The following is an 18,848-nucleotide window of genomic DNA, read 5'->3' as shown; positions in this document are numbered from 1 at the left end:
GTTTATTCCGATAGCAATGCAAGGATGCTTGATACTAGGTAATCTAATTATATATTAATAATATTAATCGATCTGAAGAGAAATCTTTTATATAGTCAAAACTGTAGCTATTGACAAGTTATTTGGTACAATTTAATGGCCATTCTTGATTAAAAAAAATATAGCAGAACTTAACAAAGTTTATCTGCCTTGTCCTCCAAATCCAACAATTTTTAATGGGATGCTCCCACTAGAATGAGATATAAGAGAAGGACATTCACTATCATTATTACCACTTAGCATAGTATAGAAAGAGGTAGCCAACACAATCAGGAAAGCTGTAGTATAAAAAGTGCAAAAGTGAGAAAGATTGAGATTATATTATCACTCTTTGTTCGTGGTTAAGTCTTTCTTGGGTAAATCCAAGAGAGTAATATTTCAAAACTTCTATAAATAACAGTTCAATGATATAGTAAGGTATAAAATTAATATACAGCAATCAATAACTTTCATATCTACAAAGTCAAAGTAGAAGATATAACAGGAAAAATCTATTTAAAATAGCTATTGCAAAGTACAGATGCATTTAATAAGAAAAGGACAAGATCTATATGAAACTTTAAAAAATACTATATGGTCAGGCGTGGGGCTCATGCCTGTAATCCCAGCACTTTGGGAGGCAAAGTTGGGTGGATCACCTGAGATCAGGAGTTCAAGACCAGCCTGGCCAACATGGCGAAACCCCATCTCTACTAAAAATACAAAAATCAGCTGGGCATGATTGTGTGTGCCTGTAATCCCAGCTACTTGGCAGGCTGAGGAAGGAGCACCCAGGAGGTGGAGGTTGCTGTGAGCCAGGAGTGCGCCACTGCACTCCAGCCTGGGTGACAAGAGCAAGACTCTTGTCTCAAAAGCAAAAACAAACTGTAGAACACAAATAAGATTTGAATAACTGAAAAGACATATCACATCCTCAGAGGTGTTAATATCAAAAAGCTCACCATTCTGCCCAAGTTAATTTATAAGATTAACACAATACCAATAAAAACATGAGTGGATTTTTTTCTGTTTTTTTGTTGTTGTTGTTTTGTTTTTTGTTTCTTTGAGACAGAGTCTCACTTACTCTGTTGTCCAGGCTGGAGTGCAGTGGTGTGAACGTGGCTCACTGCAACCTCTACCTCCCAGGTTCAAGCGATTCTCCTGGCTCAGCCTCCGGAATAGCTGGGACTATAGGCGCATGCCACCACACCCAGCTAATTTTTGTATTGGTAGTAGAGACTGGGTTTCACCATGTTGGCCAGGATGGTCCCGATCTCCTGACCTTGTGATCCGCCCTCCTTGGCCTCCCAAAGTGCTGGGATTACAGGCGTGAGCCACCACGCCCAGCCAAATTTTTGTACTTTTAGTAGAGATGGGGTTTCACCATTCTGGCCAGGCTGGTCTCGAACCCCTGACCTCAAGTGATCTGCCTACCTTGGCCTCCCAAAGTGCTGGAATTACAGGTGTGAGTCACCACACCCAGCTTAATTTTTGTGCTTTTAGTAGAGATGGGGTTTCACCATTTTGGCCAGGCTGGTCTCGAACCCCTGACCTCAAGTGATCCACCTACCTTGGCCTCCCAAAGTGCTGGGATTATAGGCTGTTCTGTTTTGTCTTGATGTGAGGCTACTTTAAGGGGTTAGAGGAGGAGAGAGAGGACTAAGGAAACTGAATCTGAAGTTTGTATAGCTAGGAAAGCTGTAAAACAAAAGAGCAGTAAGGAAGAACTGATTTGACCAGGTATGAGAACATAGAGTTAGGGATTCCTCCATTGTGGCAGCTGAATGTACAAACCAGTATAACAGAATATTAAAAACAGAATAGAAGTCTAGAAATAGACCTAAGTTTTCATGGGATTTAGTAGATCATCAAGCTGTCATTTGAAATCAGGTGGGAATCCAGTAACTGTTTGAAAGGGGCTCCAAGCCAGCAGTATGGTCTTCCGTGTTAAGACTAAGACTCCTAACCGTGGTTCATGTTCTTAACATCACCCTAACAGTTGGGATTTTTTTTTTTTTTTTTTTTTTTCAGTTGGAGTTTCACTCTGTTACCTAGTCTGGAGTACAGTGGCACAATCTTGACTCACCACAACCTCCACCTCCTGGGTTCAAGAGATTCTCCTGCCTCAGCCTCCCGAGTAGCTGGGACCACAGGTGCGTGCCACCACGCCCACCTAATTTTTGTATTTTTAGTAGAGACAGGGTTTCACTATGTTGACCAGGCTGGTCTCGAGCTCCTGACCTCCTGATCCGCCTGCCTTGGCCTCCCAAAGGGGGGATCATTTTAAATATAGAGTGTGTAGAAGTCAATTTGGAAGGGAAATTCGATCTGGAAAACCTTTATTTTATATTTCCTAGTAGGTGTTGAGGGGAGGGGTGTGGTACAAAGAGCAGTGACTATATGGAAGAAGGGATGCATGAGTTAACAAATTATCAACATTAAAAGAGGTATTTCTTACAAAAATCATCTAATTTGCATTCAACAAATATAAAAATCCATTATGTGCTTAATTGAGTTGCTAATAAGGCAAAGGTTAAGGACATATAAATTAGAAAAGAGAACCTAGAGGACGTCTATTCTGGTTATTTACTCTGGCTAATTGTTCTAGAATAATTATCCTCATTATCCTAATGTGAAACACCAAGTAGGACTCTATGTGTTATGTTATGAAGAAAGATGTTTTGCTAATGAGATCCACACATATCTTTGATGTTCAAAGTGGGAATATAGTGTAGCAAGAAGAAAATTGTTTAAAATATTTCCAATTGTATATGTTATGCATATCATCTAAACATAAACATGATGCATTGAAAAAAATGCTGTTGGCAAAGCAATTTAGAAATAAGCCAGGTGTGGTAGTGCGTCCTGTAATGCCAGCACTTTGGGAGGCTGAGGCAGGCGGATCCCTTGAAGTCAGGAGTTCCAGACTAGGCTGGCCAACATGGTGAAACCCTTTCTCTACTGAAAATATGAAAATTAGCCAGGCTTGGTGGCATGCACCTGTAGTCCCAGCTACTCAGGCTGAGGCAGGAGAATTGCTTGAATCTGGGAGGTGGAGGTTGCAGTGAGCTGAGATCGCACCACTGCACTCCAGCCTGGGTGGCAGAGTGAGTGAGACTCCGTCTCCAAAAAAAAAAAGAAAGAAAGAAATTCCAGAAAATACCATTTCATTCAACTCTGAAATGAAAGCGTATGCCATTGCTTTGTGTTCTATTTTTGACTTTTTTCTCTTTTCAGTTTTCAGCATATGCCAAGTACTGCCAAAGAGGTTCTTGCATTTGAAGGCAGGTCAGTTATCAGTGCCAAAATACTTACTGTGAGTCGATAGGGAATTTTTCCACCTGCCATTATTGGAAGTTATATTTGATGATGTGTTCACTGAATCTGGGAAACATTCACAGAATTCCCATTATCTTAGCAGAAAGGATCTCAATCATGAGTTATGCAATCTCTTGTGTAAAATTCACCCCTGAAGAGTTGTATTAGATCTAGATTTTTGGCAGTGAACAGTTGGCTTTAATAGTCGTGATAGAAATCGAAATTTCCCTGTTTCCTGTTTTTCTTTGAACTGGCATGTCAGCTTCTGTTTTAGGCTTTGTTGATAAGAAATATTTAAGTCAAAGGAAGACTTTGAAGAACAGGCAGTAACCTTGCTGCCATACCTGTAAACACAGGAGGCTTATTTAACATGATGCTTGAGAGCGTAGGTTTGGGGCAGCTTTTCCACCTGTCAGAGCTCAGTGGCCTTGGATAAGTTGCTTTCGTCTGTGAGGTTCAGTTTCCTCAACTGTAAAGAGATATAAACCACATGTTCTGGTTTGCTTAGGACAGCCCTGGTTTACAGCTGTTATTCTGTGTAATTATTAATTGCACCCCGTTTCACTCTCAGAGGTGTTCTAGTTTCGGTAAAATTACATAGTTACCCTACCTACCTTGGAGAGTTGGTGTGAGGGTGAAGTAAATTAATGTTTGTGAAACCCTTAGCACAGTGCCTGGCACGTAGTAGATGCTCAAATGATGATGATAAGTGTTATTAAGCTGATTGGTATTTCAAACCACGCTTCAAAGAAAATGATTCCATGGACAATGTCTGTTTTTATAAAAATTGGCCACTCTCCCAATCATCTTGTCTTTTGTTCCACCCACATAGAATTCCCTGCCCAAGGCAATAAATTTGAGAGGTTTCAGCAGCTACTGATGAATTTCTGATTGTCATGGCTTTACAGGTTATCTGTGTGTGGAACTACATAGTGTTTATGCTATGGCTAGCTTCTTCATCGGGGTACATGTTAGGATATAGAACTTCTTCACAAATTAGATCTTATTTTCCACAAACAGCCCCATGAAACAGATTATTTTAATAGCTATTACTATGATTTTAATCTGGAAACGGAGACTCAGAAATATGAAATGACTTTCTCAAGACCACATAGCTCGAAAGCACCAGGAAGCATGCGAAGGCGGGGCTTCTTGCGGGGAGCATGCGAAGGCGGGGCTTCTTGGAGCTCGTTTCTTTTCATTGCACCGTGCTGGTTAAGCAGAAGGGCAAGATTACTCAGTTACCCCAATTCCTCCTCATTATGCCCAATTTTGTCATCTCTTATTCCTCGTTGACTTGTCTGGTATGCGTCACTCAATTTTTTTTTTCCCCGAAAAGTTTTTAAGTGCTACTTGGTCTCAGTATATGGATCCCATTCTTGACCTAGGGTAGCTTACAGTCAAGAAGTGATTACTCCGTATCCAATCATGTATTACTGGGTCTCTGTGAGTAATTTCAGGAAACTGTAGAAACACAAATGAGTCGATGCTCACTGCTCTGCAGTTATGGCACCTTCTTATTCTATACCATTGCAGGCAAAAATGAGAATATTGGGGTCTGTCATTCCCACGCCTTTTTGCCTGCAAACCAGCGAGAATGTCTCCAATGACCCACTCCAGTTTCTCTTGCTGTTTCCATCCCACTACTCTATAATCAGGGTCTGTTTATACCTGCCTTCTCTTCTAGATTAGTGGACAGCATCCCTATCTTGTTGATCTCTGTGTTTCCAGTATGATGCCAAGCACCTGGCACATGGAAAGGCGCAGGCACCAGGGACTGTGCTCAGTGCTGTATGTGAATATATTCAGTGTTTATTGCAACCATGCAAAGTAGCTTTGATTATGCCCATATCATCGACGAGAAAACTGTATCTTGGAGAGATTAGATCACTTGCCTAAGATCACATAGTTTTTAAATACTGAAACAAGGTCTTTCTTTATTAAAACACCTTTTATTGAAGTATAACTTACATAAAATAATCTATACACATTTAAATCTATATATAAAGTATACAAATAATAAATTTTGACATATGTGTACACACAGGAGACCATTACCATAAGAGAGTGAACACATCTATCACCCCTAAAAGCAAAACCAGGATTTAAATCTAGACTTACGACTCATGTTTTTCCCCCAGTAATGAGTGTATGGGGAGTAGAGCCTTTGCCACAGCCCTTTCCTCCTAACCATTCTCATTCTCTTATGGGGAGTTTTGCATTGTTGAGATAATACAAAGAGCATCTTTTACAACCCAATTGTCCGTCAATAAAAAATGTGAATAAATTAGTACTAGAGTGGAATGTATACCCCAGTGAAATGAATGAATTATAGTTTCACATAACTACGTGGATGTGTCTTAGAAAGATAATAGTAAGAAAAACACAAAGAGAATAATACTATTTTTGTAAAAGTCAAAGCAAGTTTATGCACGCACACACACACACGCGCACACATATAACAAGGAGTAATTAGGAACAAAATTCAGGCTAGTGGTCACCTCTGGGGAAGCAGGGAGATGGGTTGGGGCATGGAGGGAGATGCAGGTTATTAGTAATATTTTAGGTTATGGGTTGAGTAGTGAGTTCTTGAATATTCATTATGTTGTATGATTTTAATACATAATTTGTTATACTAAAATATGATTACAAACAACTTACTGTATCAGTTTAAACATATGTGTTCTGATTAAGTATTTTCTTTCATTTGAGGAAAGGATCACTTAATATGGGATAGTTAAGATCCAAAATATTTTAATTCACTGTGTGATAAGAAAGTTTAGAGCTCTTAGGGCCTGGTGCAGTGGCTCAAGCCTGTAATTCCAGCACTTTGGCGGCTGAGGCAGGAGGATGGCTTGAGCCTAGGAGTTCAAGACCAGCCTGGGCAACATAGCAGGACCCTGTCTCTACAGAAAGTTTTCAAAAATTAGCCGGGCATGGTGGCTTGTGCCGGTCATCCTAGTTACTTGGGAGGCTGAGGTGGGAGGATCGCTTGAACTCAGGAGTTTGAGTCTGCAGTGAGTTGTGATTCTGCCACTGCACTCTAGCCTGGGTGACAGAGTGAGACCCTGTCTCAAAAAAATAATAATACAATAAAAATAAATGAAAAATAAATAAATTAGCCAGGGATGCTGGTGCACATCCATAGCCCCAGCTACTTGGGAAGCTGAGGCGAGAGGATTGCTTGAGCCCAGAAATCTGAGGCTGCCGTGAGCTGTAATCGCTCTGCTGCACTCTAGCCTGGGCAAGAGGGCAAGACCTCTTCTCAAAAACAACAACAACAAAAGAAAGTTTAAAGCTCTTGATAAAGCAATTAGATTTGAGGTAAAGGGACTAATATAATACATATGAAAGAATGAACAATTAGGCTGGGCACGGTGGCTCACACTTGAAATCCCAACACTTTGGAGGCTGAGGCTGGCGGATTACCTGAGGTCAAGAGTTTGAGACCAGCCTGGCCAATGTGGTGAAACCCCATCTCTACTAAAAATACAAAAATTAGCCAGGCATGGTGGCATGTGCCTGTAATCCCAGCTACTTGGGAGGCTGAGGCAGGAGAATTGCTTGAACCTGGGAGGCGGAGATGCAGTGAGCCAAGATTGCACCACTACACTGCACTGTAGCCTGGGCGACAGAGTGAGACTCCGTCTTAAAAGAAAAAAAGAATGAACATTAAAATTACTTAATAATATGGATGTGGAAGTCACCTTTGGCCATCATGGAGTTGCTGGATGAACCATGAACTGTGCTTCTACATGGATTCATTTCCACTACCCCCACTTTTTCTGTTGTTGTTGGCGCCAGGAGAAAAAAAAAAAAAAGAATGCACAGAGAACAGAAATAAGTGAGGGTCTCTTGTGTCTAAATCTACTAAAGACAGAAGAAGCATATAGCCAAAAAAGGCTGCAGACGTTTTGGCACCCTATGAAACTATTAAGGATCTTGAAAACCAAGAGTCAAAACAAGAGGTTTAATTCTGGGAGGAAGAGCATCAAAGACTAAGTGTCTTCCAGAAAGGACTGGAATGGATGTGGCTGTCTTCTTAAAGACATCAACTATATAGTTCTGTAGAGTTGATATGTTCTATATAGTTTCATCTGTTCTCTATTTTCATGTAATAATTCTAAATGAATACTAAGTTTAGCTCTGGCTATAATTCAGCTTTCTAACTTTTACTAACAAATCAAAACAAAAAAGACTGAATTAATCTGTGTTTCTTAGTTAATCCCACTTTTGGATCAGTTGGCTGTTCTGAGAAAGAGAGCATATTTCGTATGAGAATATATGGGAAAGAGACCCTATTTCAGGCTCCACACTGTCCATCTGGTGAGAGCTTGTCTGATTTCCGGGTAGAACCTAGAAATCTCTAAAATGCAGGTCTTCCAGCATCCAAAAATTACAAAGTAACTGTCAGTGTTGCCTGTTTCTCTCCCTTTCTAAATGAAGCAATTTGACACAAGGAATCATGGCTTATGTTTCATTTGTGACTCTCCATTCCTTCCAGGACCAGGATATGGGGTATTGGTGAACATTATTGACCAACTGACAGATCTCAAAACTGCATTTAAGTTCTGAGAGCAAGGCAATTTTAAACTCAGTTTTTTAAAAAGTCACCCTATATTGAGGGATTTCATTAACATGAAGCATTTGAATGCTACTTGGGTCATTCTGTTCTCTGTATGGGGAGATTGAGTTGATCAAAACATACAGCTAGTAAGTGACAGTGCCAGGATGCTGGTACACACAGTTTTTTTACTTGTGTAGCTTTTCAAAAGGTTTCGTTCTTATTTACAGATATAAAGGGAGATTTTGTCTTGAGATCAGAAGACCTAGTAGTTTATTGTAAATATTGCCACATTGTTATTTTACACTGTTTCACAGGAGAGACTGTGGGGTCAGTTCTGGCTTCTAATCTCAACTGCCCACTTGTGAACTTTCCAAAAGTCAAGTTACTTTACTCCTTTGAGTCTCCACTTCCTTATTATTAAACAAGGCAAACACTGTGAAGATTAAATGAGATAAGTTCTATAAAGTCCCCACCAAGGGCAAGGCATATAGCCATCAGTTACTAAATGATGGCCCTTCTGAAGCTCAAATTCTGAAATAACCTTCTATGCAATTCTGATTCGAAGTTTCATGGAACTTATATTCTTGTCGGAGAGACAAGATACATAAATAAAATATATATGTACTAGTTATATGTACTAAAGAGAAAAAAAGAGCAGGGAAAGGGGATACAAAATATTAGGAAGAGGTTGAAATTGAATAGGATGAACAGGTAAGACCCCAACAAAAGAGGACTCTTAAGGGGACCTAAAGAAAAAGAAGGGGCTACCTGTGTGGATGTCTACGGGAAGAGCATTTCAGGCTGTGGGAACAGCAAGTGCAAAGGCCCTGAGGCAGGAGTGTGCATGGAAGGTACAAGGTACAGCATGGAGGATGATGTGGCTGGAGTAGAATAAATATGGGAAAGAACAGTAGGAAATGCAGTCAGGGAGATAACAGTGGTCAGCTGGTAGATCATGTAGGGTCTTGGAGGTCATAGTAAGGACTTTGGAGGGTTTGAACAGAGGAGCAACATGATCTGACTTACATTTCTGAAAGGACCCCTTTGCCTGCTGTGTTGAGAGTAGACTATTGGAAGAGAAGGAGCAGGGGAGGATGGTCAACAAGGGCAGAAAAATGGAGGTAGTTAAGAGGCCAGTGTAATAATCTGATATTACTATGTCCATCTTAATGGGCTAATCATGTTGTGTTCTGCCATTGAAATGAGGGAGGTTTTTCTGTGCCCCTGCTGTGTTTATACACACTGGGAGGCGTGAAAGTCACATCATCGTGGAAGTCATCCATGCTGGTGTTTTACTGTCATTTAGTAGATTGTGAGACCTAACAGTCACATTTGCATATAACTTTATCTGTGCCCTGCTTGTCTGGGAAATTTTCTTGTAAGAGAAAGGAGCACTTCACAAAATGGACTCTCTTTGTCAGTTGTCATACTGGAGTGATCCGTGGCGATTGTCCCTACGGGGAAGTGCTGTTTCATTATGAGAGTTATCGATTCTGACACTATCAGTCAACTAGAAGAAAAGTAGGTTAGTGGGGCTGATGAGCACCATTGAGATGCTTACAAACGGTAGACAGTGCTTCATCCTGCCCCCACAGCAGACGTCATGTGGAAAAGGGAGCCCTTGCTACAGGGAATAGAGAGCCGTAGCCTGAAAGCTTTACTTTGCTTTCTTTTAAACCTTTCTGGTTAGGATTTGCTTCTTATTGCCTTCAAGCTTTATACGGTAATTGAAGGTTGCTTGAAAAATTATATTTATGTGTATGTATCAGGAAATTGGAGTAATCCTCTAATTTACTAGCTTGAGATTCAAACTCAGACATGTGGCCTTTATACAAACTGCCATGAAATTCTTCAGTGACATTAATTTTAAGTGTGTGTGTGTGTGTGTGTGTGTGCATCTCAAGGTTAGAGAATATGTATTATAAATCAAACTTAAGTGTCACAACTGCAAAACAGCTGGAAATAATTGATTTACATCAGTATGGCTTAGCTGCTGCTGACTCAAAAACCCCTTTGATTGTCTTTAAGGATCTGTGTGAGTTTTAACCCTTTTAACCAGAATCAGATCAAGTATCAATGGATATAGTGCAATTTAGTATTATAAGACACCAACAACACGCTCAGTTTATAAATTGAGTATATTTGTCAATTTAATTACAAACATTATTTCACATTTTCCTTAGGTGGAAAAGAAACTGGATGATCATTTTATGTGTTTTATGTATTAAGAACATCAAGTAAATGTATTGAGATATCTAATTATATGATTTATCTTTTCCACATGCCTTTATTATTGTTAGTCTCCTTGTGGTAAAAGAAAAAAAAGTGAGTACATGTCAATTCATTACTTTGCTTTTCTAAAGTCATATTTATATCAGCACCACCTCCATATCCACGTTTTTTTTTTTTTTTTTTTTTTTTTTTTTTGAGGCAGAGTCTCGCTCTCTTGCCAGGCTGGAGTGCAGTGGCGCAACCTCGGCTCACTGCAGCCTCAGCCTCCCGAGTTCAAGCGATTCTCCTGCCTTAACCTCCCGAGTAGCTGAGACTACAGGTGCACACCACCACGCCCAGGGTAGCAAAAAAAATAGGCAAAAAAAAATTTTTTTTTTTATTTTAGTAGAGACGGAGTTTCACCATTTTGGCCAGGATGGTCTCAATCTCATGACTTTGTGATCTGCCCTCCTCAGCCTCCCAAAGTGCTGGGATTACAGGCATGAGCCACCACGCCTGGCCCATATCCATGATATTTAACAGTCATAGACACTTGCACATTTATCATCTTATTGGGTCCTAAGAGCACCTCTGTGGATGCACAAAGGTAGGCTGTATAGCCCCATTTTACAGCAAAGGAAACATCAAAGTTTAGGAACAGACTCAGGTCTTTGGATTCTTAGTCTAGGGCCCTATCGCCAACAGCAAACTATTTTCATTAGCTCTTACCTAGTCTTTTTCAGATTTATAGAGTTCTAGTAGTTGTAGAATAAATACAGATTTTTGCAGCAAGATGAATGCAGTAGCAGTAAACAGTGATGACAGTATTCTTGTGTTTAAATTTTTTTTTTTTTTGAGACAGAATTTTGTTCTTGTTGCCCAGGCTGGGGTGCAATGGTGTGATCTTGGCTCACTGCAACCTCCTCCTCCTGGGTTCAAGTGATTGTCCTGCCTCAGCCTCCCCAGTAGCTGGGATTACAGGCATGTGCCAGCATGCCCAGCTAATTTTGTATTTTTAGGAGAGACAGGTTTTCTCCATGTTGCTCAGGCTGGTCTCGAACTCCCCATCTCAGGTGATCTGCCCGCCTCGGCCTCCCAGGGTGCTGGGATTACAGGCGTGAGCCATCGCGCCTGGCCTAAAATTTCTAACCAATGCATTTCTTTGTATTTCTCACCTGTGTCCTCTTAGAGACTTGCATTAAATCCAGAAAGGTTAAAACATGCCTTGTAAAGTTAGATAAATCCTCACAAACATAACGTTAAATGAAATAAATAGGTCACAAAAGAGAACAGACAGTGCGATTCCCTTTACAGAAAGTTCAAATATAGGCAAAACAAAGCTGTAGTATTAGAAGTTGGCATAGCAGTTACCCTCCTTTGGTGGTATGTGGTTGGGGTAGGGGGTGTATTGAACTGGGTGCTGGTTGTACAGGTATTCCCTTTGGGAAGGTTCACTGACTTTTTATTCTCTAGTGAAATTCTTTCTAAAAGCTTTATTTTCAAAAGTGGTAGTTCAGTTTAAATGCTTTGGACTTAAATGTGTAACTTTATTTTATATTATAAGCTGTCATTTCCCCCACGAAAGTCGATTACCCTTTTTTGTTGTGTTCCTAAGCACCCTGCACTCATCTGGCCTTCTTGGAGCATCTTAGTCACAGAACCAGCTGCTGTGGAGCCAGGTTGAAGTCCATCAAAAAAATGCTTGCCAACACAAATTTCTTGCTTACACTTTTTAAGGTGTTATGGGAAAGAAAGGTATTGAAGAAGGGCTCTTCAGTGGGGATGTTAATCTGTATCAAAACAGACACTGCTAGAAATGTTTTCGTAGAATTCTGATATGGCTCAGAGCAGAGCTTTAGTCAGTGCCGTATAAGTTAACAATTTCACACTGATTTCTTCCCATATAAGTGGCTTCGGAAGAGCACAAATAGTTGAACAACAATAGCTCTATCATTTTTGAAATGTCCCTTGAAGTCAGAGCCTAAAGGAAATAAGATTGAGGCTAGAAATTACTTTGAGCAAAACTAAATTTTAATAAAAATGGAAACTGATGGCCACGGCCATGATGTTTTTCTCTAGGCTTCTAATGTTAAACTAAACCCACGAGCTTGCTTTCTTTTTTAAATTTTTTTTGAGACAGAGTCTCACTCTTTTGCCCAGGCTGGAGTGCAGTGGCACAATCTTGGCTCACTGCAACCTCTGCCTCCCGGGTTCAAGCAATCCTCCTGCCTCAGCCTCCCAAGTAGCTGAGATTACAGGTGCCCACCACCACGCCTGACTAAATTTTTTATTTTTAGTAGAGATGGGGTTTCACCATGTTGGCCAGCTGATCTTGAACTCCTGACCTCAAGTGATCCACCCGCCTCAGCCTCCCAAAGTGCTGGGATTACAGGCATGAGCCACCACGCCAGCCATTCCATGAGCTTTCCGACCACAGTAGATAGAGGGAAAGCAGAAAGGACTTCAAAGATTTTGTGGGTCAGCAGAACCTTTTGCAGTCCTCACAGTTTACAGACTAAGGCTAGTGTGAATCATGCATATTATAGGTCAGACTCAAGAGGCTGAGCAAACCATTGCTTCTGTTCCTAAAAGCGATCAATTATTTTGGCTTCTTTTAAACCAATCCAATTTTTTAAAAAATAAGAAATATATTTTAAAAGGTTTCTGCCAGCTCTGTATACACTGTGGCTGCTGCTTCTTTTTTCTCTGCAGTGTTCTCTGTCTTCATCAGAAGAAGAAAGATTTCTTTCCATCAGGAGACCTAAAACACCAACCTCAAGTGACTTCTCTGACCTTAATACTCAGACGAACTGGACCAAGTCGCTTCCACTGCCAACACCAGAAGAGAAGATGCGACAGCAAGCCCAAACAGTCCAGGCTGATGTGGTGCCTATTAACATAACTGGTACGCTTTGCTAGCCAGACAGGTTCAGAATGTACTTGGGAGAATGACTACAGCTTTTTGTTATATGCTGTTAGCATTTCATTGCTACATCAAAGGTAAATAGCTGTGGTCCAACTTCATGCTCTTTGTTTAGTGAAAGGAATATTAAAACTACATATGTGTGTGCATATAAAATGTCTACTTCTTGTTGGGTTCGAAGACTATGTCGCCAAACACTGGCGTCAAAGAACTCAGTGGTCCAACCGTTCATCTTAAGATTGTCTCTTTTAATTAAATTGCTTTTTAGTAAGCCTTTGGTTATATAGAAACATCTTATAAATGTGGTCCTAGGTATGAAGAAAAAGTATATATTTCCCTTCTAAAGGGTTAAGTAATATTTACAGAAGTAAATAAGTAATTATTTTGTGATGTTTCTAATGATAGATTTTCTAGAAATTTCCTAAAGTAGAAAAAAGGAGACATTACTTAATCGAAATTTCTTCTGAATATGAAATTTTCAGAATATGTTATATTAAGCTAGACTACAAATATTAATTGCCAAACCTGAAATTCAAGTTCTTATGGAATATTATACTCAGCCTGTAATCATTTGTGACAATTAAGGTGACAAGGTACATAAAATTCAAAGATGATCTTCCATGAACTTAGGAGAGCTGCTAAAAAGATAGCAAAATTGGCTGGGCATGGTGGCTCACACCTGTAATCCCAGCACTTTGGGAGGCTGAGGCGGGCGGATCACCTGAGGTCAGGAGTTCGAGACCAGCCTGGCCAATATGGTGAAACCCTGTCTCTACTAAAAATACAAAATTAGCAGGGCGTGGTGGTATGTGCCTGTAATCCCAGCTACTCTGGAGTCTGAGGCAGGAGAACTGCTTGAACCCGGGAGGCAGAGATTGCAGTGAGCCGAGAGATCGCACCATTGTACTCCAGCCTGGGCAAAAAGGAGCAAAACTTCACCTCAAAAAAAAAAAAAAAAAATCAAAATTTTCCTGCCTTATCACCTCCGTAGCCCACAAGGAGCATGGGTTAGTGGTTTGGGGAGGGCACAAAGTGCGAAATAGACATGTGAAGAGTTAATAGCTTCAACTATTAATTGAATTGTATGTTTGATGGAAATAGATGGAAATAGATGACTAATAGTGGTCATTGATAATCAGTTCATACAAAGCAGGGCCCTTAAGGCCAGAAGGTAACAAAAAAACTAGGTGACCAAAAAGAATGAGTTTTCCTGAACATTTACTCTGGAAACCCATAGGATCCTTGCTGTGCTTCTGAGGCTACTGCTGTTAGAAAGCTTTAGAAAGCTTTTTGCCATGGCATCGGTGAGCTTGTAAGGGGCTAATAGCATTTTCATAGTCGCTGAAGATTTTTTTTTAAAACCTTACCAGATATTTAGAAATTACATTTAGAACTCATATTTTAAATTCCACAGAAATTTAATAAATAAGTGCATGAATTATTTTCAATTCAGTATATATTTTTCCACATTTATTTTACTTAAATCTTAAGAGAATAGCAGGGCATTTTAAGCCATTTTCTCAGCAAACAATGTTATTGATCTTTCTGAATATGTTTCTTATTTACCTAGATCATATTTTTTAAAGATTATTTTTAAAAGTATAACTATGTTTTAGAACAAAGTATAATGTTTACTGGTCAATGAAATACATGGCTGCTTATTTTCTATAAGAAAATGAATTACATTATTTGATTGATTAAATGCAGCAGAAATGTAATTACATTATATGTAATTAAGTGCCTATGAAATAATATTATAAGATAAGAAGATTGTGCAATGAAATATGACAATCCTTAAGGGAAGTAAGGTGAAATGCATTATCTTGAGATTAAGAGATTTAAAAGAGTAATTAGAGTTTCAGGAATGAAGAATCATTTGCAATGAATTACACTGTCACAACAGAAGACAGTGTCATGTCTCTGAGCTTTAATTCTATCCTATCTGATGACTAAGTAGAGATGAATTAGAGTTTAAAGAGAGGCCTTTAAAATGCTACTCAGGAAAGGTGAATGAAAATAAAGAAAGAGCAATATGAGTTATGTCAAAATGTAATTTACTTTTAATCGAGTGATTAACATTTTGCAGAAATACCAAAATTAAATATAATACCTAATCACATATTTATTGATCCATTTTCTACATCTGTGTGTTTACATATACACACATATTTCTTAAAGAATTAGTTTTTCTAATCTGTCATAAAGAAGCAATAAGTTTAAAATTTTCACTTTTAGTGGTTGAACTGACATAGGTTATACAGCTTCCTGCTCTTTAAATTATATATTTCTAAAGTCCTAGAAGATATTTGGGATTAAAAAAAGAAAATTCCTCTAGGGAACTGTCATGTGCTCATTCGTTGGGATGAGCATTGAGCCTCTAGTTTGATTTTCCTAGTAAGGCTCAGCAGGAAAAAAAAAAAAAAATGGCAATTTCAAATCCAGAGTGCAGCCCACCACGCATAGAGGTAGAATGTTAGCACCACGAGCTGCTGGCTTGAAAATTGATTTAATCCCTTTAGTTATAGTCTTGTGGGCACTCGGCATGTTCTAAAACTTGAGGAAAAAATACTTAAGTTAATATGTACATGTAAATATGTTCTATCATCTGCTATGTGGGACAACAACTCTTCCACCTGGAAGATAAGTGTAGAGGATAAACATACTTAAGTAATTTTTACAAACTGGCTTTGTACTGGTGTTTGAGCTATCCAAGTTTATTTATTTATTTTTTTAATTTAAAAGAGTTTAATTGAGCAATGAACAGTTCATGAATTGGGCAGCCTCCAGAGCCAGAGTATACCCACAGACTTTCAAGTTTATTTCTAAATAGTAATCATGACTGATGAATGCCATTTTTCAATTAAAGGCAGTGATTAAATTCAACAGATATTTATTGAATAACTGCTTTGTGCCAGGCATTAGCTGAGTGCCATAGGGGATGCTAAAGTACATGCATCACAGTCTGTACCCTCAAAAAATGTATAATCCAGTAGAAGAGACAGACTTTTTTTAGGTCATGATGCAAGATCAAGCATTTGGTGCCTTCAATGACGTGTGTCTTAGGTGTTCATCCGCAAATGGTTTGTTTCTTAATTTTCTGGGAGCTTGGGTGATTTTATCTTTTGTCTAGGAAGCAAAACTGGAGACTAAATGCAATTTTATTTTATTTTATTTTATTTTTTGATATGGAGGTCTCACTCTGTCACCCATGCTGGCGTGCAGTGGCACAATCTCGGCTCACTGCAACCTCCGCCTCCCAGGCTCAAGCGATCCTCTCACCTCAGCCTCCTGAGTAGGTGGGACTACGGACGCATGCCACCACACCCAGATACTTTTTTGTATTTTTGGTAGAGACAGGATTTTACCATGTTGCTTAGGCTGGTCTTGAACCCCTGAGTTCAAGTGATCCACCCACCTCAGCTCTCCAACGTGCTGGGATTATAGGTATGAGCCACCACACTGGCCTAAGCGTAACTTTCTATTAATGTTTTGTCTGTTCTTAATGTCTTGATACAAGGAAGTTTTTTCTTCTGCTGCAGGGAACTAATGAAGCACTGCAGTTGTGACTTGCCCCTCACATGCGCCATTTATGCCATTGCACTTAGTGACCCAGTTTTTCACAACATTGGCACCTTCTGGTATTCAAGGGTCTTCTCTCAGTCATTTCTGTTTTTCTCCATTAGCGACAAGGTTGTAAGCATTTGTAAGCTTGCAAGCATTTATTTAAGTTTGTTCCTCAGTAGGGGAAATGTGTTTTGATCTTTCAGATGTTTTATTCTCTGTTTTGATTAGATAAGGTTCCCAATTTTTTCTTACCAAATTAGAAGTTACATTGTCCACAACATACCTACGTTGAATGTGTGTCAATAATGCCAAAAGTGAATGTTTTATACTTTTATGCATAAAGTGATAGAAGTTTGTAATGTGTATGTGTATATGTATATGTATATTTGAAAATAACTTTTTGAGGAAAATAACCATTCAAAAAGGTCGGTGCTATAAGACTTTAAACTGGCAGGTAATTTAAAACAGATCAATCAATAACAGATGTTGTTACATACTTTATTATTTTATGGTTTCTCATGATGTGTTAATCAAACACACCTACACTCTAGAAGGAAAAAAGAAGTCCCATGATGTGGCATTCCAGGTTTGATTGCAAAATCACCTGAAATGTCTGAATTAAGATCAACTTTAAAAAGTAATTATGAAATAGAAGCAATTCATCTTTAACAACAGCACTGCTACTGGGTCTCATTGTGGTAAAAGTACTTTATCATTATAAGGCGTTTCATTTTTCACTATGGTTGTATGTCACACCACAACAATTACCACAGTCTATCCAAATTGTCAGCCTCCTTGATTGAAGAAAAAGCTTTTCATTCAAGAAATCTTTATTAAGTTACTTATTTCATCACACGAGGCAAGAAATTAATGTTGATCTCTGCAAGATGACCGGATGAATGAAACATACTCATTACCATCACCACCTACACGCTAATGTAGAGTGGTTTTGGTGACCAGAGGATGTATATGAAACACTTCCAAAATTTTGTTTTGTTTAATAACACAGAGGGACTCTTCCAGTGTGTTATTAAATTTGCATTTGCTACTCCAGCTCATTTGAAAATGAGATCAAGGTGCTTCCTTTGGAAGGCAGAACTTGGAAAACAGCCTTACTGTGATAATGTGCTTTCCTTCCTTTTTTGCCCTTCAGCATTCATCATCATATGACTAGCTAACATTATTAATACCTTCTTATCATTTTACAAGCTTCTGGAAGAAAGTGCATGGTGTCAGCTTGCTTGAAAATAACATTGCTTTGCTTGTTCTACTACTCTACATTAGGGGAGAATTTCGATCGCCAGGCCAGCCTTCGGCGGTCTCTAATTTACACAGACACTCTGGTAAGACGACCGAAGAAAGTCAAAAGGAGAAAGACTATTACAGGAGTCCCTGACAACATACAGAAGGAGCTAGGTATGGCTCATCAGAACTGTATTCTGTTGCCCCTCACTGCTGCTCGGCCTTACTGCGCTAACCTCATTCATGGTGCTTATAAAATCGATACATTCTGATAGCCGTTTTGGTGCCCCAATGGGCCAGCTTCCTTCCTGAATGAGGCATTAGGTGCAAATCTTAACATCCCATGGAGAGAGATGATTGAATTTGGGGGAGAAGGTACAAGGTACAAGGAGAGGGAAGAGCTTACATGAAAACGATTAACTGGGACGATAGAAATTCATAGTTACCTCATCATCGCTATGTGACATGGAACATTGGTTATTCCCACAATTAAATTTACTTGTCATTTAGATCTTAAGTTTTCATGAAACAGAAAAGTCATTCTAGGATGTCAAATTACGAATATGGACTTTCACTATAACTATAATGACACTACTGGTGGCATTTTGTCATCAGAAACAACAGTCGGATTATTGGTAAATGTCGATAAGATAGAAAATAGTCATTTATGTTGGATGGTGCCTGTATTACTTTCAGTGAAACAATTTCATAGCTTCTTTATTCTTAATTCTTTATGTTCAACCTGTGTTTGGCTGGTGAAGAGGGTTGTTTCATTACTTACTCATTTTGTTTCTGGTTATCTTTATAAACGTTTTGGATAATCCTTTCATTTTCCTCTTTCTAGATCAACTTCCTCTAATAGGGCCCATAATACCAGAATGTCTGCGGAGGTACCATAGCATAGCTCCTGGGTTAGGACTAAGGACTCAAGTGCCAGCCCGCTTGGTTGAACCCTAAATCTGCCACTTGCTCTCCGGGTGACCTCAGTTAACTTCATCTCTCTGA

The 18,848-nt window shown here is 39.2% G+C and overlaps 1 protein-coding gene across 1 annotated transcript in view; it reads left to right on the top strand.

The window, feature by feature from the left end:
* Window positions 1-18,848, top strand: part of NHSL1 (NHS like 1) — a 149,787-nt gene that overhangs the window by 112,059 nt on the left and 18,880 nt on the right. The window contains 1 exon segment of the mRNA XM_030809757.1: window positions 12,827-13,019. Coding sequence (XP_030665617.1) covers window positions 12,827-13,019 — 193 coding nt within the window.

The sequence above is a fragment of the Nomascus leucogenys genome, chromosome 3 (genome assembly GCF_006542625.1).
Source record: "Nomascus leucogenys isolate Asia chromosome 3, Asia_NLE_v1, whole genome shotgun sequence".
Taxonomy (NCBI): domain Eukaryota; kingdom Metazoa; phylum Chordata; class Mammalia; order Primates; family Hylobatidae; genus Nomascus; species Nomascus leucogenys.
This window is presented reverse-complemented; position numbering and strand designations above follow the sequence as displayed.